Source organism: Hyla sarda, chromosome 3, assembly GCF_029499605.1.
Source record: "Hyla sarda isolate aHylSar1 chromosome 3, aHylSar1.hap1, whole genome shotgun sequence".
Lineage (NCBI taxonomy): Eukaryota > Metazoa > Chordata > Amphibia > Anura > Hylidae > Hyla > Hyla sarda.
In genome coordinates, this window is record NC_079191.1 from 388,670,564 (window position 1) to 388,695,485 (window position 24,922).

Genomic DNA, 24,922 nt, shown 5'->3' on the forward strand with positions numbered 1-24,922 from the left:
GTGCTGTGTGCGGTGTGGTGTAATGCTCTGTGGAGGGTCTAGTTGCAGCACGGTGTGGCATGTACTGTGTTTGCTGTGGTGCAATACTCTGCAGATGGTCTTATTACAGTGTAGTATATGCTGTGTGTGGTGTGCAATGCTCTGCAGTGTGTCTAGCTTCAATATAGCATACTTTATACTGTGCAATGCTCTGTAGAGATATAACAAATGCTACATCTAATTAAATCATAGTATACTTTAAATCATAGTGTACACAGCGTATACAGTTAATATTGATTACAGGGAATATAGTCCTAGCATCTGTTTACAGTGCACAAGGTCAGTAATCCTATACAGTGCATATGGTTATATTCAGGACATGGTCGTAGTATACGGTACATATGATTAGTATTTTATACAGTGCAGTCGTCTTAGTATACATACATATAGTCATATGGTCATGGTATTTTATAGTGTGCATGGTGTTAAAAGCAGGGGTTGATTTCTTGCGCAGAGTCAGCAGGCTCTGCTAGAGGTTACAGTAGAACTTAACCCTATGCCTGTCCCCTGGTGGCAATTCACGGTTCTGATATAAAGTGTATCGTTATATTATTTGTGTACTGTTTTTTTTGCAGTGCATGAGCTCATGGCGTTTGGGCGGTGCATTCTCGTTACATTTTTGCTGTTCACACGCTCGTAGCTCTATTCTGTTTAAGATGCTCATTGCATTAATACTGTACGTACACTGGTAGCTTTTATTCTGTATTCACACTCGCAGCATTTATTTGCTTCATACGCTATTAGAAAAAAAAACTGAAAAAAACATATGCTCCGCCGAACATGTTTTATGTCATACATCCTTTAAGGGTGCAGACCATGCATAATTCACTTTAGTTGTATGCCAGGTGTATGTCGTTGTAGTAGTGTGCATAGCGTTTGTGCGGTGCTGTGTGTACGCTCGGGGCTTTGGATTATTTATACGCTCATTGCATTTATGCTGTACATACCCTCATAGCATTATATTGTTTATATGCTTGTAGCATTATTGTTCATACGTTCATTGCTTTAATATCGTACATATGCTCTTAGCCTACTGGCAGGCGTTCTAGCATTTATAGTGTTTACACACTTGTAGCGTTTACCGTACGTACGCTCATACCAGTTTTAAAGTACATACACTTGTAGCAGTTTATCGGTCGTACATAGCATTTCACTGTACATGTAGGTTCTTCATACTGTTTATATGTAGCGTTTCACTGTACATAGCTTTTATGCTGTACATACACTCACAGCATATCGTACATGACTCCTGCTTGGTTCTGCAATTGTATTGTTATCCTTATACTTTTGGTATGTATGCTGGTGTTTGCACATGACAATACACTTTATGGAAGCTGTATTAAGCCCCTATTATGCACTTTGAATCTGTCTGCCAGTTATGCACTTTATTCATTGCTATTGATTGATGCACAAGCAGGTAGTGTCACCCCTTTCTGTCTAGTCTCCCTCAGTGGTTGCATTTTTTCCCCTCTTCTTTTTATGTTTCATGAATTGCATGTTTTTAATATATATAAATAAAATCATGTATATTTTATATTTCAATTAAATGACTCCTTTTGTATTTTGGTAATACATTGTACATGATTACAGCATTTCATATTGTGCATACATTTCATAGCAGCTATATCGAGCGTACCTTTCTTATACCTGCCACGTCGCCAGGGGGATGCAGTACATTGTTGTTACTGACATATCTTAAGAGCTATAACATCTTCATTCCTAGGTTGTTTGTGCCTGCTAAGTCTGCAGGGGGATGCACCAAATAGGTTATTGTTACTGACACATCTTCAGAGCGATAACATCTCAAGTAGCATGTTTTATATTTTGCATACTGTTAGCAAGGTTATTCTGTGCATGATTAGCAGGTTTATTTGGTACACACAGTTAGTATATTTTATGCTGTGCATAAGGTTGGCTTATTCTGTGCTTACGGTTAGCATGTTTTATTTTGCATACGGTTAGGGTGTTATTCTGTGCATACGATTAGTGTGTTTTACTCTGTGCGTACGGTGAGCATGTTTTATTCTGTGCATACAATTAGCAGGTTTTGGTGCATTTAGTTAGCGTGTTTATTCAGTACACACATCTAGCATGTTTAGCTCAGTTTAGCATGTTTTATTCTGTGCATATGTTTAACATGTTTCATTATGTGCATATGGTTAGCGCGTTTCATTGCGGGCATACGGTTAGCGTGTTTGCCATGTGGATATGGTTAGCATGTTTATCCTGTAGCATATTTGTCCTGTGTATACGGCTAGCATGTTTTATTCTGTGAATACGGTTAGCGTGTTGTGAAGTGAATCATTTATCAGTTTATTTGGTTATGTAGCAACCGTTTGGGTGTGTTCTCCAGCCTCTTACTGTACATTTAGTTGATATTCGTTCACAGCTTTCATACTTTGCATGTGTTCATGGCAGCTATACCGAGCATATGTTTCTTATGACTGCCATGTCTGCAGGGGGATGTAGTACATAGGTTGTTATTACTGACAAATTTTCAGAGTAATAACATCTTGATTCGTAGGTGGTTTTTACCTGTTGTGCCTGCCACATCTGCAGGGGATGAACCACACAGGTTATGGTTACTGACACGTTTTAAGAGCAATAATGTCACAAGGGTAGGTGGTTGTATACCCGTTATGCCTGCCACGTCTGCAGAGGGATGCACTACACAGGTTGTTGTTACTGAAAATCCTTCAGAGCAATAACTTCTCGACTCGTAGGTGGTTGTTTACCCGTTGGTGCCTGCCACGTCTGCAGGGGACATGTCTTCAGAGCAATAGCATTTCGATTAGCGAGTTTTTATTTCGTGTTTACTGTTAGCAGGTTATTCTGTATATACGGTTAGCATGTTTCATGCTGTACATACGGTTGACTTATTAGCATGTATTAGCATGTTTACTCAGTACACATGTTTTATTTCATGTTATGGTTAGTATGTTTTATTTTGTGCATACGGTTAGTTATTCTGCGCATGCGATTAGTATGTTTATTAGGTGCATACGGTTAGCTTGTATGGTTCACAGAGACCTGTCACGTCTGCAGGCACGATGGTTTCACAAAGATCTGTCACGTCTGCAGGCACGATGGTTTCTCAAAGACCTGTCACGTCTACAGTGATGATGGTTTCACAAGACCTGTCACATCTACAGGTATGATGGGTTCACAAAGACCTGTCACATCTACAGGCATGATGGTTCACAAAGACCGGTCACATTTACAGGAATGATGGTTCACAAAGACCTGTCAAATCTACAGGCACGATGGTTTCACAAAGACCTGTCCCGTCTACAGGCATGATAGTTTCACAAAGACCAGACACGTCTGCAGGCACGATGGTTTCACAAAAACCTTTCACGACTACAGGCACATTGGTTATGCAGGGAACTGTCATCTGCAAAGGGTCATCACCAATGGGGTCAGAAATTTGGCAGTTTAGGTATGTCTGACTATACAGTCCAAGTTGTTAGGTAAGGTGCTTTCATGAGCCTTGTTTTGGTCGACAGGTGATATGACCCCACACGGTCTATCATGTAGATAAGTTCTTGCTTGTCATTTACCTGACAGACTAATTTTGCCTTTTAATAGCAGGGATTGGTGCTTGTCAGACCTGCCATGGAGTTATCCCTTCAGTGTCCATTTGAAGTGATGTCACAAGTAAGTATGTTAATAGGTAGAGTTCAGTTAGTATGTTTGACGGGTCCTGTTATCATCCTCAGGTCGTTTCTTTTACAAACGGACGTTACTACCACAGTTTTCTCAGGTATGGTTACTGCCTCTTGTACTCACTAGTTGGTTGAGGCTACTCTTTCCGGCATGCAAGGTATAGTCTACTTAGGGTATGTGAAGCTTGATTCTGGGTGCAGGCTGTGTTATTTCATGCATTGTTATTCATCCTATTATGGTTTCTTTTTGCCCTCCATAGGCATGCCCTCCTACGCGGTTATGACACACCTCAGATCGCTATACTAAATTAAGATCTTTGTACAGGTATGTATACAATGTTTTCAGTCACTAGTACATGTCTGGAGCCCTGAGCACAAGTTTTAAGCCCATAGGGCTGTATTTGTGCGAGGAGGCATAAGTATTTCCCACCCCCTGCTCCAGAAAGTTAAACAAATTTGTAAATTACTTCTATTAAAAAAATAATCCTTTCAATAATTATCAGCTGCTGAAGTTGAGTTGTTGTTTTCTGTCTGGCAACAGTGCTCTCTGCTGACATCTCTGTTTGTCTCAGGAACTGCACAGAGTAGAAGAGGTTTACTATGGGGATTTGCTTCTAAACTGGGCGGTTCCCGAGACAGGTGTCATCAGAGAGGACTAGACAGAAAAGAACAACTCAACTTAAAAAATCTTCATCCTTTCAATACTCATGAACTTATGAATAGAAGTAATTTATAAATCTGTTTAACTTTACGGTGCCAGCTGGTATATAAAAAAAAGTTTTTTTTCCTGGATAACCCCTTTAAGTGAATACTCACCTTTAAACACTATTATGTTTAACTTTTAATCTATTTTGCCCATGCACCAAAGCATGCAGTTATTGTGGTACTAATGGCTATGAAGGAGATTCTGTCAAGTGCTAGTGAGCATAGTACTAAAAAAAATGTAGAGCAAACTGTAGTACATACAAACCAACTACAACATGGAAACTACAAAATGTGAAAAACACCAGATGTAAAACATTTAATCAAACTCTTATGTCTGTTCCTGAGCCACCTGGTTTATCATTGACTTGTTACCTTGAAAGACAAAACACAACAAAAAATTGCCAGCTATGTTTATCTACATCAGGGTTCTCCAACTTTGTAGCTCTCCAGGTGTTACAAAGCTACTAGAGATGAGCGAACTTACAGTAAATCAGATTCGTCACGAACTTCTCGGCTTGGCAGTTGATGACTTATCCTGCATAAATTAGTTCAGCTTTCAGGTGCTCCCGTGGCCTGGAAAAGGTGGATACAGTCCTAGGAAAGAGTTTCCTAGGACTGTATCCACCTTTTCCAGCCCACCGGAGCACCTGAAAGCTGAACTAATTTACGCAGGATAAGTCATCAACTGCCGAGCCGAGAAGTTCGTGACGAATCGAATTTACTGTAAGTTCGCTCATCTCTAAAAGCTACAATATTCCACATGTTAACATTCTTTAGTGAGTCCATTTTCTATACCAGTGGTCTTCAACCTGCGGACCTCCAGATGTTGCAAAACTACAACTCCCAGCATGCTGGGAGTTGAAGTTTTGCAACATCTGGAGATCTGCAGGTTGAAGACCACTGTTCTATAGCATATTTCATGGACAGGTATCTAATCTGAACTAACAGGTATCTAATGACAAAGGAGGCTCAGCTACATCTGTGTTAGGGTGCTTTCACACCACGTTTTGTACTTACGGTTCCCGAATACGGTTGGGAGGAGGGGGGGGGGGGGCGGGTCTTAATCGCGGCGCCCGCACTCAGCCGTATTCGGGAACCGTATTTAATGCATGTCTATGAGCCGACCGGAGTGAACCGCAGCCTCCGGTCGGCTGCATTTTCGGCCGTATACGGTTTCCCGACCGTAGGCAAAAACGCGGTTGACCACGTTTTTGCCTGCGGTCGGGAAACCGCATACGGCCAAAAACGTAGCTGACCGGAGACTGCGGTTCACTCCGGTCGGCTCATAGACATGCATTAAATACGGTTCCCGAATACGGCTGAGTGTGTGCGCCGCGATTAAGCCCCGCCCCCTCCTCCCAGCCGTATTCGGGAACCGTAAGTACAAAATGTGGTGTGAAATCACCCTTATACAGGATTGTTTAAAGGGGTATTCCGCCCCTAGACATCTTATCCCCTATCCAAAGGATAGGGGATAAGATGTCAGATTGCCGCGGTCCCGCTGCTGGGGACCCCAGGGATCGCCGCTGCGACACTGCGCTATCATTACAGCACAGAGCGAGTTCGCTCTGTGTGTAATGACGGGCGATACGGGGGATGGAGCCGCGTGACGTCATGGCGCCGCCCCTCGTGACATCACGGCCCGTCCCCTTAATGCAAGTCTATGGGAGGGGGCGTGATGACCGCCACGCCCCCTCCCATAGACTTGTATTGAAAGGGGCGGACCATGACATCACGAGGGGCGGAGCCGTGATGTAAAGATGCTCCGGCCCCTGTACTGCCCGTCATTACGTGCAGAGCGAACTCGCTCTGTGCTGTAATGATAGCGCGGTGCCGCAGCGGGGATCCCGGGGGTCCCCAGCAGCGGGACCGCGGCGATCTGACAACTTATCCCCTATCCTTTGGATAGGGGATAAGATGTCTAGGGGCGGAATACCCCTTTAAGCATTCCAGTAGAAATTGTATAACATTTTTATCATATGCTATGAAATCTGCTACAAGACTTTCTTTTCCCAGTTCACTAAAGGTTTGGCCATTCCCAGCAGTCTTCTGGTCTATTCATACAGTAGCAATTTGCTTTCTAGTGAATAAAGAGTGGGAGCTTTGCAGTGATCTGGCAAGTTTCCCATTCTTTGAAAGACTCTTTATCAGCTGCCCGGCTCTTGCTGAGCTCTAACTTGGAAGCTCTTGTGTTCCTGTGCAGTAGTTGTCATGAGTCCCTTTATACACATTTTCTTTTCTTTTCTTTTTTTTAAAGAACTAAAATATCCCATAGTCTCTTCTCCCCTACACTTTCTTTTTATACAGATAGCAAGATTGTACAGATCTATCTATCTATCTATCATCCAGTGATAAAATACATTATTTAAATAAAATTGGGTTAAATCAAACTTATCAGATGTCAGTAGTATATCTTCTGCTGAAAGAATCTTCGCACTGCCACTGAAAGAGTCTATTTGAGCTTTGGGCCAACAAAAGAAAGTTGGCAAGGCCATACATACCATAGACGTAGCCCATACATTTTCTATGGGTCCATGAGAGGGGAGAGCAAAGCTCTTATTGTCCTTTTATCTTTTCCTATGGGCAATGAGAATCTACACAGGGTGCCCCCCTACACAATACCAACCAAATGAGGAATTGACTTGAGGGTAATGGCTTGTTGCTCTTCCACAAGGGATGGGAGGGAGGCAAACAAACTTGGGGCTGGAGAGTTCACAATCGATGAAATGAACAAGAAAAATAGACCAACCTAAAATATTGCTATTGCTACCATGGGTTTTAAGGGTTTTTGTCACCTCCAAATTGTTCACATTTGGATCCTTATTGTGTCAGAGGAAGGGTCCAATAGAGCATCCTCTGCGATCCTGGTGGGTAAGTCACACCAAGGGTGCAGCGACAATTCATCCAGGAAGTAAATAAAACACCCCTGAAAAAAGACACACCCAAAGAATTATAGGCCTACCCAGGTACCCCAGAGTGTCACCGAAAAGAAGCAAGGAAGAAACTGATCATCAAAGTCCTAAAGGTCTTAAAGGGGTTATCCAGGGAAAAACTATATATATATATATATATATATATATATATATATATATATATATATAAAAAAAACTGGCTCCAGAAAGTTAAACAGATTTGTAAATTACTTCTATTAAAAAATCTTAATCCTTTCAGTATTGATGAGCTGCTGAAGTTGAGTTGTTCTTTTCTGTCTAAGTGCTCTCGGATGACACCTGTCTCGGGAACTGTCCAGAGTAGAAACAAATCCCCATAGCAAACCCATTCTACTCTGTGCAGTTTCCGAGACAAGCAGAGATGTCAGCAGAGAGCACTATTGCCAGATAGAAAAGAACAACTCAACTTCAGCAGCTGAATTATCGGAAGGATTAAGATTTTTTAATAGAAATAATTTACAAATTTGTTTAACTTTCTGGAGCCAGTTGTTGTATATAAAAAAGTTTTTTTCCCTTGAATACCCCTTTAAACAACCACATTCGAATGGATCACAGAAAATTTCTGAAACTAATCTATTTCATGTGAATTTACCTTAGGTTTACATGGCTAATAGTCTTAAGGTTCCTGACATGGAAAATGCACTGTTTTCTGTGTCAGAAACAATGTAGGGTCACTGTCAAAAACCCTAAAGAAAAGTAGTGATATTTCACAAAATTACATTCTTAAGCTCCCAATGAAGTCAACGGCACCTTTGGGACTGGTCCTCCCAATTTAAAAATAATAAAATAAATAGTGAAACATTGCACTCAACATACAAGTGCCCTATTGCTCCTATCTTCTCTATCATGGTATACAGAATGCATAGAGGGGGGTTGTCTGCTTAGGAACTCCATCTATACACCAGAATATAGGTTACTCTATAAAAGGGGCTCCCAATATACTGGACCTGGCCTGTCTTAGTATAACATGGATGACCATTCGCTCCGGGTGGATAGAGCAGAAATATCCCCTTGGAGTGGAGGATATCAAGTTCCTTATTGCTAAACTAGGATCAGGATTACTTCTGCAGTATTTGGTACAGGAACACAAGCACAGAAAGAAAGAAGCATCACCTGGAACTCATAACGGAATTGTGTGTGGTCTCACCAAATATAATACGGGCCTCCAGGAACAAAACTGCAGTTATGAACAATCTATAACATTCCGGGACTAAAATCCAGATAAGAAGTTAAATAACTTTGTAAATTCTTTGCAGTATCTTATTCTGTTTTACTTACAGTGTGTATCCGGCCAACTGGAGCCTGATGCATGCTGCCTTTATTATGTAAGCAGAGGCTACAGGGGGGGCATATTACTGGCTACTGGGGGATACATCAATGGCTACAGAGGGATACATTACTGGATGGCAGGGGACATTATTACTCACTACAGGGGATACATAAATGGCTGTAGGGGGCACTATTACTGGCTAGCTGGGGGCATTATTACTGACTACAGGGGGATACATAAATGGCTGCAGGGGGGTACATAAATGGCTGTAGGGGGCACTATTACTGGCTAGCTGGGGGCATCATTACTGACTACAGGGGGACACATAAATGGCTGGATGGGGGCATTATTACTGGCTGCCGGAGGGGCACATTAATGGCTGCCAGGGGGGCATTATTACTGGCTACCAGGGGGATACATTACTGGCTGCCTGGGGGCATTATTACTGGATAGAATATTACTGAACACAGGGTAGCATTATTATTGGTTACAGCAGGGAACTGGCTACAGGGGGCATTTTTGGTGTATACAACAATTTATTACTGCATAAAGTGGGGCTACAGGGGGCATATTATTGGCAAAGGTGGCATTTTTAATTGCTACTGGGGGGTATTCTTACTGGGGAAGTATTCTTTGTTAATGGCTACCGTGGACAAAAGTACTGGGGAATTATTACTTAATAGGGGAATTATTACTAAGACACACAGGTCGGGGTAAGGCTGGGTTCACACCACGTTTTGCCTGCGGTCGGGAAACCGCATACGGACGAAAACGAAGCCTACCGGAGGCTGCGGTTCACTCAGGTCGGCTCATAGACATGCATTAAATACGGTTCCCGAATACGGCTGAGTGCGGGCGCCGCGATTAAGCTCCGCCCCCCTCCTCCTAGCCGTATACTGGAACCGTAGTTAACAAAACGTGGTGTGAACCCAGCCTAATAGAAACTTTAAGAGCCTTGGCATTATTAAGTCACCTTCTTGGGGGTACTCGGTTGGAACATCCTATCACTAGGGGGCAATAAGCTTGAGAAGGGTGAGAAATACTGTTCTATAGGATATTTTTAGAACTATGCATTGTACCATTCATATTTTATTCCTCCTGGAAATGTCTAAATAATTGATAAATGGCCATGGGACATTCTTTATTCAGTCCTACATTTCCAGGAGCAATAGCAGGGAACTGGCACAACACATGAGGGGAGATTTATCAAAAAAAGCTGCCCAGTTGCCCATAGCAACCAATCAGATCACTTCTTTCATTTTTCAGAGGCCTTGTTAAAACTGAAAGAGGCAATCTGATTGGTTGCTATAGGCAAAGAACAATGGACTGACTTCGAATGTACATGTGACAGTTCAGTGTGGGGGACCATCTCAGAATACCAATAACCCAATTTTGGACCCTCTATAAGCTCATATGCATCCCATATTTGACCCTTCCCTGTGCTGCTGTGTCTCATGAACTGATGAATTGCTGCAGGTTCATTTCAGCTGGCTAGAGACTGCTGGGAGCTGATAAATAATATACTGTATATACTCGAGTATAAGCCGAGTTTTTTAGCATGATTTTTCGTGCTGAAAAAAAACCCCTCGGCTTATACTCAGGTGAACTCTCCGCCTGTCAATCCCTTCTCAGTGGTCTTCAACCCGCGGACCTCCAGATGTTGCAAAACTGCAACTCCCAGCATGCCCGGACAGCCATCGGCTGTCCGGGCATGCTGGGAGTTGTAGTTTTGAAACATCTGGAGGTCCACAGGTTGAAGACCACTGCCGGGCCTTCGTCATCATCCAGACCCCCCTTTAGTTTTCTAGTCACCTCCCCTCGGTGGGAAGGAAGGGTGAGCTGGTCCGGGCCATCTATGCTGCAGGTACCGTCCAGTGGGGAGGGTTAGTCATTCCGGGCTGTCCATTTTCACCAGGAGGCCCTCTTCTCCGCTCCGGGCCAGCCCCGGCCTAGTTACGTTGCCTTGACGAAGACGCACAGGGACGTCCGTGCGCAGCAGACGTGCCTGTGCATGAACGTCCCTGTGCGTCGTCATCAAGGCAATGTCACTAGTCCGGGGTCGGCCCGGAGCGGAGAAGAGGGCCTCCCGGTGAAAGTGAACAGCCCGGAACGACTAACCCTCCCTACCGGACGGTCCCTGCAGCATAGATGACCTGGACCAGCTCACCCTTCCTTCCCACCGAGGGGAGGTGAGTAGAAAACAAAAGGGGGGTCTGGATGATGACGAAGGCCCGGGCAGTGGTCTTCAACCTGCGGACCTCCAGATGTTTCAAAACTACAACTCTCAGCATGCCTGGACAGCCGATGGCATCTGCAACATCTGGAGGTCCGCAGGTTGAAGACCACTGATGAAGGGATTGACAGGCGGTGATGATGAAGGGGGGGATGATGACGGGGTGATGATGACGGGGGTCTGGATTATGACAGGGGGGGATGATGACAGGGTGATGATTACGGGGGTGAAAATGACAGGGTGATGATGACAGGGTGATGATGACGGGGGTGATGATGACGGGGTGATAATGACAGGGTGATGATGACGGGGGTGATGATGACGGGGGTGATGATGACGGGGGTGATAATGACAGGCGGTGATGATGACAGGGTGATGATGACAGGGTGATAATGACGGGGGTCTGGATTATGACAGGGGGGATGATGTATTTCCCACCCTAGGCTTATAGTCGAGTCAATAACTTTTCCTGGGTTTTTGGGGTGAAATTGGGGGCCTCGGCTTATATTCGGGCCGGCTTATACTCGAGTATATACGGTAATACTACTGAATGTGACTCTTCCTGGGATTCCTGCTTCCCTACCAAGAGCCTGGTTCTAGTCCACCAAACAAATCAATTACTGCACATTACTCTACATTGACTGTTGTCAATGAACAAAAAAAAAAACAAAGCCCATGGTCATTACACTTCCAACCATCCAGCCGGTCATTATGAGAATGTGCAGGAAACCGTAACAACCATAGAGGAGGACATGCTGAATTTTAATGAGTTATAAAATTATGTAATCCTTGTATTTTAAGATAAATAACAGTCTAGGAATGGAAATAAAATAGCAATAATACAAAAATAATATTTCTATGATTATTTTATATATTATTTTTTATCCAAAATAGCCAATATTCATGCTAGTAGCATGATGTAATGGATCCCATTGATGAAGCTATTTTGGTCATTAAAAGGTTCTTAAAGAGTACCTGTCGTCAAACAATATTTTCTACACTAACTCAGATTACCGTATATTCCCTAACTACTCCTAACATTCCATCTGCCATTCCTTTTTTTTTCCGAGCTTTAAAAAGCTCTGTATCATACCTTTCCCTTTGCTCACATTGTGTGAGCTCCCGGCAGGAGAAAGTGGGCGTTCCCCAGCAGGTTCAACATCACTGAAGCCTGTGAGAGCTGTACCTCGCAATGCCCTGCACGCCGTTCCTGAGTTTGGTCTCCTGCCAGACCGGGAGGAGACCAAACTAACTGTTTGACTTGCGGCAGGGAACAGAACAGAGCCACCTAGTGGCCATTTTTTCCTATCACATTAAAAACATATAAAGGTTGAGAATTTTAACAGCAAGCAAATAGCAAAGTGTCTTATAATTACATAAGGAACAATCTATTAAAAGTTTAGTTTGGTGACAGGTACTCTTTAAAGAAACCAGAAGGAATGGACTATAGCATTTGTATGATATAGCATTTGCTATGCATTTACCTATTGTTTAAGCAGCAGTCCAGGATGCTACAGTATTGCATTTATGGATGAAGAGTTGATTAGAGTATAGAGAGAAGTATAGAAAGAAAATAGAGCTCATGCAGCAAACTATAGAGGCCGTAGAAGAGAAACTAAGCAACATTCAAAATAAAGACCTATGCAGAAAAAGTGTTTGTCTTTTAGCACCATGACAAGTAAACAAGTAAATAGCAAGAATGAAGTACAAAATTAACACAAAACTTTTTCTCTTGTTATAAAGTCCCCCTCCCCCTCTTGCTGATCAAATCTCAGTTTTGTCCTGTGTCTGCAAGACAAGTATTACATGTCTATGGGAGTGGGGGTGGGGGAGGGGGGGTCTCCATCTACCAGCTCTGGGAGAACTGCAAAGTAGAGATGAAGCCTGCAAAGCAGAAATCTGCTAAAAATACAATATACAAGTTATATAATGGCCAGAAATAGTGCTGCTTCTCATGTACACACACAGGGCAGCTTATTCTAAAGGTGACCTGAAATGACTTAAATGACTTTAAGAAGTTTATTGAAGTAGATGTCCTGCATCAGCTTGGATACATTTTGTAAGGTACTTGGTCAGCAGCCTTATATGTATATAGACAGGGAGCTCCTTGGTGACTTTAAATGTTCTTATAATTTAAAGATGGGATTCATTATTTGATTTAATATTCAAAAATTATACACCAAATAAGAGAAAGAATGCACCACTAGAATGATTTTTTTAACCAAAATATAAGAGGTATATCTTTATTTCATTACACAATAAAATCACATAAAAAATACATATAGAAAAAAGAAGACAGCACCAGAAACATACACTTATAGGTAGGAAGGCTCAACCCTCAGAACATACACAGGAGATGGAACAGGTCAAATCAATGGATAAACACAGTATAGTAAACAGGATGACAAGTTAAAGTGCATGAATGCAAAACTATTGCAGACCTGAGACCAAAAGAAGGAGCCATAAACATAAAACAGGGGTGCCAAACCATATATATCAACCCCAACGACCGTTTCACTGTAAAATCGCTTCCTGTTCTGAGGGTTGAGCCTTCCTACCTATAAGTGTATGTTTCTGGTGCTGTCTTCTTTTTTGTTTATATATTTTTTTTGTGATTTTATTGTGTAATGAAATAAAGATATACCTTTTATATTTTGGTAAAAAAATCGTTCTAGTGGATCATTCTTTCTCTTATTTGGTGTAAGATCATATTGATGCACCCGTCACCTGCACTTGTTGGCAGGGCTGTCTATATCAGTGTATAATATTAAAAAGTAGACAAACATATGACTAAATAGTATAAAAGGAAAATTTCTGATGTGTTTTCCAATGGTGCTGAAAAGTGGCGCTGTATTTACATAAAAGAGTATGTGCCACCAAACTAAACTATTAATATATTGTTCCTTATGTAATTATAAGACACTTTGCTATTTACTTGCTGTTAAAATTCTCAACCTTTATATGTTTTTAATGCAATTGAAAAACGGCCACTAGGTGGCTCTGTTCTGTTCCCTGGTCTCCTCCGAGCCTGGCAGGAGACCAAACTCAGGAAGTGCATGTGGGGCATGGCGAGGCACAGCTCTCGCAGTTTTCAGGGACCTTGCGCCTGCTGGGGAATGCCCACTTTCTTCTACAGGGAGCTCACACAATGTGAGCAAGGGGAAAGGTATGATAAACAGCTCGGAATTTTTCTTTTTTTAAAGGCAGGAGGGGTGTTAGGAGTAGTTAGGGAATATAATCTGAGTTAGTTTTGAAAATATGGTTTGATGACAGGTACTCTTTAAGCTGCCTGGGCATAGTGTATACATTCATCATGTTTCATATGTATGTCCCTTTACTTTTCTGTCAGGTGGTTTTACAAGACAGAGAAGCAAAAAGTAATAAATAGAAAGTTTAATAGTACATGTCCAAAAATACTCCCCCAAAGCGTACATCCCAAGGCAACAGCCTTGTTGGTGTGATAACTATTCAATAGTAGGAGCTGAGCAGCTGCATCGTATATGCAATGACTTAATGATGTAATAGAAGTGGGATCTGTCCAGGGTACCTGCTGAGAGGATTCTAAAGGAGGGTGCACCACCAATATTTGTGTGTATATATATATATATATATATATATATATATATATAATCAGCATAAAAAAAAATACACAGGTGCATAAAGACTGCTCAGAAGTCCCAGAACTAAGCTTCCATTCTCACATTAGGGACAACAATTTTTTTTCCCCACAATACTGTGGGAATTAATGGGTCTGATTGAAAAAGAGCACAACATGTGCTCCAGGAATATACTTTCGTTCTTCATTTACATACATCTCATCCATGGCCAACAAATGGCTGATGCAACACTTGTATGAAAGAGTGGGCACCATCAATAAAGGCAGAAGAGTGCTGGTCCACACAAAATAAACACAACTATCATCTAAGCTTATTAGAATGCGACTATTTAAGGGGCGTGTAGTTTAGGAAATCTTTTTTTTAGTACTCCCTATAAGGATGTTGTATGTTGAAGGGGTACTCCGGTACTAGACGCACAGGATAGGGGATAAGTGTCTGATCACTGCCTGGCACCCTGGTGATCCATATGCATGGAGCGATCTCCACTGTGTACCGGATAACTGTCAACCACAGCCCGTAGCTGTGGCCAACACGCCCCTCCTATATATCTCTATGGGAGATGCAGAGAAACACGAATGCTGTATCTCTGTCTCTCCCATAGACACAGCCACACCGAAGCCTAGCACAGCACGCGTTCTGAACATAAATGTTCAGAACGACGGGGTGTTGAGCCAGAGATTGCAGGGGGTCCCAGTGGTCATACTCCCTGTGATCAGACATCTTATCCCCTATTCTGTGGATAGGGTATAAGATGTCTAGTACTGGAGTCCCCTTTAATAGAGATGCATACTCTGTGTAGGACCCTCATCTCTTGGTCAGAGTGGAGATTGGTTACAAAGAGTGCCCCCCCTCCCCGATTTAGAGATCCTGTCCTGCATTACCTTGACATCCCATTAATTTAAATGGTCACTTAGTAATTCCTCCACGGAAGGTCCTGTAGAGAAATGAGAGACTTACAGACAGGTTTTGGTCCAGATTGCAACTGATCCTTGGACATAGTCAGCTTGTCATAATTCTTACACCTATAGATTGTCCAAAGTGGTACCTCTTTTAAGCATAGCTTACCTTTAAAGGGGTACTCCCGTGGAAAACTTTTTTTTTTTTTTATCAACTGGTGCCAGAAAGTTAAACAGATTTGTAAATCCAGAGTGCTCTCTGCTGACCTCTACTGTCCATTTTAGGAACTGTCCAGAGAAGCATATGTTTGCTATGGGGATTTTCTTCTTCTCTGGACAGTTCCTAAAATGGACAGCAGAGGTCAGCAGAGAGCTCTGTGGTCAGGACATCACAGGAAACGCATTTCTTTTTTGGATTTCTCTTTAGTATACAGCCCCTAAAAAGTACTGGAAGGATTAAAAAATTTTAATACAAGTGATTTACAAATCTGTTTCACTTTCTGGCACCAGTTGATTTAAAAAAAAAAAAGTTTTCCACGGAAGTACCCCTTTAAGGCTCAGGGCACCTATTTGTTGAGGTACTTTACTATTGCTGAGTCCCTTCGATTAGATCTAGAATCTACCAATCTACTAAAGAACCAACATTCTTTCTTATTTTTATGCAGCCAAAAATTCTGTTCTGGTTAAAAATACATGTCTGTGTAAATGGCTTGACCAGAGCTTTAAACATTTTTGTTATTATCTAGGTAGAACTTATGAGCTGTTTCAACACATGACAAGATCTTTATCATTTCCAATCTGTGGCCTGTGTTCCCTTTTACTGCTCAAAAACTAATCTGAAGCCCTTTAAAAGGGAATATACCTCAAATGAAAGGGTTTTCTACCTTCTTCTACTTAGAAACAAACATAAACCTCATATATAGCATATCTGATATATAAGTGAGTATCAAGAATTCCAACAATAAAAATTTTACATGTTTCTAAAAGAGGTGTTCCAATCCTGATGACCACTTTCTAAGGCTTTTCTGACACCTTTTATTAGACTGGGCACAGAGTAGCTCCTACTTTGTTGGACTTGCTATAATGTGCTATCAAGTATTATGTAGACACCTATTCATTTTTATTGGCCGCTATGTAAAAGTATTTCTCCAAAGAAATTAAAAAAATATATATTTTTATCATGTTTTTACTTCCAAAAGGTGATCACTGGGGTTAGAGGAGCAGCAGTTTATATCTGAGGCAGCTTCATTCTAACAAGGGGCTTTACAAATAAGACAATGCCCTTTAGTGTAGATCTGAAATACGTTGTTTCTATCATCATTGAAGAGGTTAAAATAGAAAAAGCAGCGATACTTACCTACTCCATTCCCCTGCAGCTGCCATTATCATTGCTTCCAGTCATCTCTGCTTCTTCATGGTTCCAGTGATGTGTCGTCCCCACAAGAATTGGCTGTTCAACCAGTCACTAACTGAGGCAGACAGTTCCTATGAGGGTGATGCATCACTGAAGCCAGGAAGAAGCGGTGATGAGCGAGGACCAGGTGTCAATGGAATGGCAGCTGTGGGGGATTGGGGTAGATAAGTATGACTTCTTTTTTATTTTACTCCAATTTTAGGCCCTGCCCCCCAGAATCTTCTATGTCCATGTGCACAGTGCCACTTCATTCATTGTCTATGGGAGCAGTACTTGGCTACCTCCAGCAGCTCCTAAAATGAATGGGGTAGATTTGAGACCCCATTCTGCAGATTGTGAGGGTCTGACCTCTCGGAGGTCCAGAGGACTAGGGATAAGTCTTTATGATGGGACAACCCCTTAAAAAAAAAAAAAGTGATTCAACCTTTCATTGAAAAATTAGATGGAAATAATTTTCTCAGAGTAACTTTATAATGCTGAATATTCCCAATGTTACAAAGTTCTTATTCCACCTCAGTGACCATTTATAGATGTCATAAGGCTTAAGGACAGTAAGACATGGCCATCGCATGCAGTATTCCCCAACTCCAGCTGTTGTAAACTGCACACTGTCAGGCCATGATGGAAGCCTTCTACTTCTGCAATAGCCACAGGTTGGTTGACTCTGCACTACGGATACTTATTAGATAAGGGGCATCCCGGAACAGGTAAGGAATTGTTCACTCCTCTGTACTTGAGCACTAACTCACATGTAAACTTTTAGGCCAATAATTGAATTCTACAAACGTAAATATGTCCTGACAGTCTTTAATGGGACAAAACCAATTCTTCTAGCCATATAGAAATAATTATGGACATTAATAGACTTTAATATAATAGTTCATATTTGTTCTGTCAATGGCCAGATTTAGGATCTGTGTCTGTCTTCAATTCTTTTTACCTTTGTGTAAAATCTTTATTATCTTTATAGACATTTAAAATTCCCTATGTTTTGTCTAGACACCAGCAGAGGATGTATGCAAACTACTTATATCCTCTATATAGATGTTGCTTCCTGAGATACTGTTGAGACAGTGCCAACACAATGGGCATGTAAATCTCCTGTGGTGTTGCATCATATGAGAGAGGCTGCACATGCCAACTAAGATAATGTTCTTTATATAGTAGCACTAAATGCAGCAGTGTGCAGCTCCATGTGCAGGGCTGCATTACTGTATAAGGTAATACTGTATATTTAAGCTTTATGATTTCATTCACCAACTTCACTACTAACAAAAACCTATTGCGTTATCTTAACTTAAGATGTACAAAACATTGCAGCTTTAGATTATGTTTTTGCCCAGGCATTGATGAAATGTAGTGTCCAGCAGGGACGTGCACATACAGACTCAAAAGGGGGCTTGAGCCCCTACCCTTTTTCTGCCCTTTCATTCCCTCTCTGATTGGGAACTCAGTGGAGTGATGCAAGTCCCATTCAGCTGACATGACTGCCGGAGGTCCCTTACCTCAGGAATTGTTTTGTGTTGACATATGTAAGGTTTTTAAAAACTTTTTTTTAATTTTTTTTTATAATTAGTGCTCTTTTTTGTATGTGTGCCCCTGCCCCCCAAAATGTCTGTGCACGCCCCTGGTGTCCAGCATGCCCTGACTGTACTACAGCATATTTCTTTCTTTCAAATCACTGTGCTAGTTACCTACAGAAAACATATATCCCTAACCAGAATCCCAGAGAGGCATGCCATGCTGGACATTGGTTGAACTTTATACATAGAAGAATAGAAGAAAAAGTTACCTGGCAAGATCTAGGAAAGAGTCCACCGTCTCTTTATTAGTAGTTATGGTGGTTTCTATTCCCAAGGCATTGGAGTTTAGGGCACCTGCTCCAGCCCCTGGTTTAATGATAAATCCCAGGGCGATTGCCAAACCTGAAGCCATAAGAGTGGTCACAAGAAAGTAGGCTACAGCAATACCACCCAGTTTGCCCAATGACCGGGTATCCAAACTGGCAGCCCCAGAGATCAAGCTGCATACCACCAGTGGGAGGATGATCATCTTCAGCATCCTCAGTAGCAATTCTCCAGGGAAGGCAAAATAGGTCATTTGAGCTTTGGTCAAGTTCATGTTCCTCACTGCTGTGCCAATGCCAACTCCAACCACTACCCCAGACACCGTGAGGATCACTATGGCATTCTTTCGAAGGAATTGGGCACAATTTTGTCCTGTCTTATTCTTGGCAGGTTTGGCAGCATCTTCCACCTGGCACACAGTGTAGTCAGAGTACTTGTCAATGTGACCATTGGTCTCGCAGGGCTTCTCCATCATTAGATGGTGTGGTACGCTTTTTGCCAGCGGTGATGATGAGTGGTTGCGGCAGGTCCAGCTGTGCCCACAGATGGGTGTGTGTGATATAGAAGTGTACACTGCTGTCAAGGCTATGTGAGGTCTCCAGCTTCAGATACTCTCTGCTCAACTCGTGAGGCTCTCACAACCACTAAAAGAGCTGCAGCTAAAGCTGATGCAACAGAGCTTCCTCCTCTCCCTCCCACCCACCCATCTCTATCTGAATACCCCTCCCTCCTGCTCCCTGTCTTTGCCAAGTCCTCTTCACCAGCCCTCTATTCTCCGTGCACTGTCTGGCTACAATAAGCTAAGTAACAGGATGGATGAGCATGGCGAATATGGCTATAGCAAACAAAGGATGTGATATGTAGATTAGAAATAGAAATAAAAAAGAAATAAATTATAAAATATAGATAAATTATAAATATATTCTAAAATAAATTATAAAATAAAAGAGTAAAATATGGAGTAAAAAAAGGAGTAAAATTATAAAACAAAAGAGGAAAAGAGTAAATATAAAATAAATTATAACATTTCTATAAAATATAGAAATAAAAAATAAGAATATACTGAAAAAAATAATGGCACCACAATAATAAATATGCAATGACCACTGCAAGGTGCAAAATATATGCACTCTATCCGGTCTTGTAAATAAGTGCACTTAATATGCTGGTGCTTCCAAACCAGGGTGCCTCCAGCTGTTGCAAAACTACAACTCCCAGCAGGCCCGGACAGCCTTTGGCTGTCCGGGCATGCTGTGAGTTGTAGTTTTGCAACAGCTGGAGGCACCCTGGTTTGGAAACACTATGCTATAGCTTCCTATACAATACAAATATCAATACTGATGTCACAGCACTGAGTAATACAAGATGTCTTAGATCAAAGCATTTTTGTCTTCTCTGCAGGAATTGCATTCTTAGACCATGTTCAAACACTTTAAAATCTCCCCTTTTTTTCCAGCAGTAAATGACTAAAAACCAGTAATTTTTAGGTTGTGTTTTTTGTGTTTTTTTTTTATTAGAAAATAAATATACGGGCTTACAACATTAAAAAAATGTTTTAAATAGATTTGTGTATTTTCTGAATCAATTACCTATCAATCCAGTGCAAATAAAACAACTAAGGCTGGATCCCCTGCATGCCATACATCGATGGCGCCCAAAGAGAATCATCTGCTGGTGATGGTGGTAAAGTTGTCACTTTCCTCTGATAAGTGTAAGGGTCATAGCAGGTGATGGATCCTCTGGGTCTGTGTGGATGATGACGGGAGCTGTGCCAGGGAGCGGAGTCTAAGGTGCTGCTGGTTTTCACCAGAGCCCACCACAAAGCAGGATGGTCTTGCTGCGGCAGGCGGCACCTAGGTCGCTACCCCTGGCACGACTCGTCCACACAGGTAGCGGGGATGAAGCGTGGTGCAGATGGATAAGGACAAGACGAGGTCAGGATAGCTGAAGGTCAGGGCAGGCGGAACAGTAGCAGGGTCAGGTCACGGAACAAGGATCAGGTACACGGATAGACAGGAACACAGTAGCTTTCTCTCAGGCACTAGGGCAACAAAGATCCGGCACAGAGCAGGGGGAGGTGCACACCCTTATAGGGAAAGAACAGGTAAAGACACTAATTAGGGTGTACTGGCCCTTTAAATCACAAAGCTCCGGCATGCGCACGCCCTAGGAGGCGGGGGCACGCGTGCTGAGACTGAGAGCACGGAAGACCAGGAAGGTGAGTGACGGACTGGGACTCACATGGGGGCGTGTCCCGCAATGCGAATCCCAACCCCGCCGGCAGTGAGGACATGAGAGGAGAGCGCTCACGGCTAGCGTGTCTGGCCGGAGCGCTGACGTTACATTAAGACATATTAAAAGTCTCTTCTATTGACATGAACTATTAATTTGCAAAAAATAAAAAAAATAAAACAACAGGTAACCATAGGCTCTGCTCCCACTGAAATTATATACTACTACTTTTATGTAAATTTCTGCAGTTTCTGTATGAAAAGTGTGGAAAAGTCACAAGAATAATATTCTAACTCCTGAATGAATCTATTATCTATTCCAGATGAGTCTTGCTTTAGGCTATGTTCCTATCACAATTTGTGCCTTCGTGGAACAGATACGATTTCTGAAGCTTAAAGGAGTAGTCCAGTCCTGAAAAATTATCCCCTATCCTAAGGATAAGGGATAAGTTTCAGATCGCGGGGGGTTTGACCGCTGGGTCCTCCCGTGATCTCCTGTACGGGGCCCTGGCAGTCCGCAGGAAGGGGACCCAGTGGTCAGACCCCCTGCGATCTGAAACTTATCCCCTACTCCTTTAAATCGGCTGCAATCATATCTGTGCATGGACAGGCACAGACGCCATTCACTCCTATGACCCAGACAGATCCAATCATAGTTAGATCAGTGACTACTTTCTAGTCATTTTCCGGGTATATATACTGTAAAATATCCGAAATTTGACTGAAAATGTTTCCAACAGAGTATCCCTTTAAGCCCTTAGATCCTGCATCAATAGTGACTGCGGCATCTAAGGGATTTGGCTGTAGAAAAGGGCTCCCTCTGTCAGCTCATCAATGCCCCTGAATACAATGTTGGGACGCTAAGGTTTACCAAGATAGCTGGGTGAACTCACAAATTAATATTTATGTATTTATTTATTCATAACAAAATTTATATATATTTTTAAATATTAGTCATTAAGTTATATGTACCCCAAAATAAAAAAAATAAAAAATTACAAAAAAAAAGTCCTTAATGGCTGCCTTGAGAAAATAATGAAAAGTTATGGCTTTTAGAAAACAGCACAATATGATAAAAACACAATTAAGTAAAAAAAAAAGAAAAATAAAAAGACTAATTTTTTAAAATACTTTTAAACTTTTTTTTTTACTTTCGCCGTGTTTGTGCTGGTCTATCAAACCTTCTCCTTACTCTCTCAATCATGCTAAGCCCATCTTTCTGTGAATACCACCTGCCTCATACACAATAATTGAATGTCAGTGAAGATTTATGGTTCCGGAGACACTTTCCCTTCTGTGGGACAAAGCTTTGATTTGAAGACATTGCCCTCGGTTCTGTTTCTGGAGTTGACTATTCTTGTCTCTTGGTTGAATTACATTGAGGCTGCATTTTTATTATATAATGTACAATTCAAAGTTCATCAATTTTAGAAAACAAATAAACATTGTTACTATAACATGGGTAGTATAAGTTAAAGAAGATATATCCGCACTCACCACCGGGAATGGCAAGCGATGCTCCTACATGAAGTCAGCAACGGGAACGAGACCGCAGATAAGCCTAGTGCGCTCTGAGCACCGGTGGTGAGTGCGGATATATCTTCTTTATCTTATACTACCCATGATATATAAGCTTTATTTCTTGCTAATATCCTAGCACCGTTACCCAGCATTTTTTTTTATTTTGCTAGCCTCGCCCAGCTGCTTTAAGTCCAGCTGACTGTGTCTATCCCAGAACAACTACAGGAGAAATGCTAGCACAGGCTTCCAGTATCCGTATACACTGCTATATACTACTATATACACCGCAGGAGAAATGCTAGCACAGGCTTCCAGTATCCGTAGTTTCAGGTGCTGCACATCTGGTATCTTCACAGCATAGACAATTTCCTTCAGATGACCCCAAAGATAAAAGTCTAAGGGGGTCAGATCGGGAGACCTTGGGGGCCATTCAACTGGCCCACGACGACCAATCCACTTTCCTTGAAACTGTTCATCTAGGAATGCTCGGACCTGACACCCATAAAGTGGTGGTGCACCATCTTGCTGGAAAAACTCAGGGAACATGCCAGGTCCGAGCATTCCTAGATGAACAGTTTCCTGGAAAGTGGATTGGTCGTCGTGGGCCAGTTGAATGGCCCCCAAGGTCTCCTGATCTAATCCCCTTTGGGGGTCATCTGAAGGCAATTGTCTATGCTGTGAAGATACGAGATGTGTAGCACCTGAAACTACGGATACTGGAAGCCTGTGCTAGCATTTCTCCTGCGGTGTTGCTATCAGCGTGTGAAGCGTGGGAGAAGAGGGTTGCATTGACAATCCAACATAATCCAACACAATGGGCAGCACATTGAACATATTTTATAAGTGGTCAGAAACTTGTAAATAACTCATGAAAGAATAAAGTTATGTTGAAACCAAGCACATCATTGTTTTTCTTGTGAAATTCCCATTAAGTTTGATGTCACATGACCCTCTTGCTATTGAAAAAACAAAAGTTGGATTCAAAATGGCCGACTTCAAAATGGCCGCCATGGTCACCACCCATCTTGAAAAGTACACATATACTGTGTGCTACAAACAAAAAGTTAATATCACCAACCATTCCCATTTTATTAAGGTGTATCCACATAAATGGCCCACCCTGTACATGCATTTAGTGCCATCCTATCTTTCTCCTGCACACGTATTGTTACTAAAAAAGCAAATACACCCCAAAATTGTTAACTAGTTTCCCCATAATAAAGCCAGCAAAAATGATCACGGGAGGCATATGTCACAGTGAGCCCATAGCAGTATTAAGGTGCCAAGTAATGCTAAAAAGATGCAGCCAAATTTCCCATGTATGCATGCTAACCACATTTTTTCTATCACTGTCATGCCAGAAAGTACCTGAAACACAAAGCTCTGACCACTTTAAAGATAAATTCTAGAATTATACAATAACAGCACATCACCCTTCATAATGATGTTGAAGTGTGTACAGGGTTATTGAACTCACTGCAGCTGTGTCATTCACAGGGTGTACCAAGAGATCATGCAATGTCTTGGATTCATTTAATTTATTAAAGGGGTTATCCAGGAAAAACTTTTTCTTATATATCAACTGGCTCCAGAAAGATAAACAGATTTGTAAATTACTTCTATTAAAAAATCTTAATCTTTTCAGTACTTATGAGCTGCTGAAGTTGAGTTGTTCTTTTCTGCCTAAGTGCTCTCTGATGACACCTGTCTCGGGAACCACCCAGTTTAAAAGCAAATCCCCATAGCAAACCTCTTCTACTCTGTGCAGTTCCCGAGACAAGCAGAGATGCCAGCAGAGAACACTGTTGCCAGACAGAAAACAACAACTCAACTTCAGCAGCTGATAATTATTGAAAGGATTAAGATTTTTTAATAGAAGTAATTTACAAATCTGTTTAACTTTCTGGATCCAGTTGATATATATATAAAAAAAGTTTTTTCCTGGAATACCCCTTTAATGTTCTCTAAGCACACACATGTACATAAAGGGCTATACATAGTATCACTGCCCAGGACAATGTAGATGAATTTGTTCTCAGTATGTGGTGGTGCACGATATATATATATTATGTGAAAAATTAATTTCAAATGTACATAACTGACAGACACCAAGACTCCACTCACATATCATGTGTGTGTTATGTGTGTTCGGCCCAGGTATGGAGCTTCACCTAGCTCCTAGCAAACACAATCTTTATACACCATGCGCAATATTGTTAGCTCAGCACATTTTCAGATGTTTGCAAAATATGAAGACACTTACGATTTGTTTCTTCCTCTTATATTTGCACTTTTTTTCATTTCTCACAAGGGTAAAAGAAGTTTGAACATCAGTAGGTTTCAATTGGTTTTGTGCGCTAGCAGAGATCTTACACACCATAAGTAATCCATCAAGGTCTGACGTGACGTTTCTGGGTACGACCCCTTACTCGTGTACTGAGACCTTGTCAAGCATCTCTCGAGTAGTGCATATACATCTGTTTATAATCACTATCATTCTTACTAATGTTCGTTATTTTCTACTGTATAACTG

At 41.8% G+C, this 24,922-nt stretch overlaps 1 protein-coding gene across 1 annotated transcript in view; it reads right to left on the minus strand.

Moving 5' to 3' along the window:
* Positions 1-19,293, minus strand: part of SLC1A4 (solute carrier family 1 member 4) — a 44,755-nt gene extending 25,462 nt beyond the window's left edge. Inside the window, exon 1 of the mRNA XM_056567949.1 lies at positions 18,583-19,293. Coding sequence (XP_056423924.1) covers positions 18,583-19,112 — 530 coding nt within the window. The 5' untranslated portion in view covers positions 19,113-19,293. The remainder of the gene's footprint in view (positions 1-18,582) is intronic.
* Between the last annotated feature and the right edge of the window lie 5,629 nt (positions 19,294-24,922).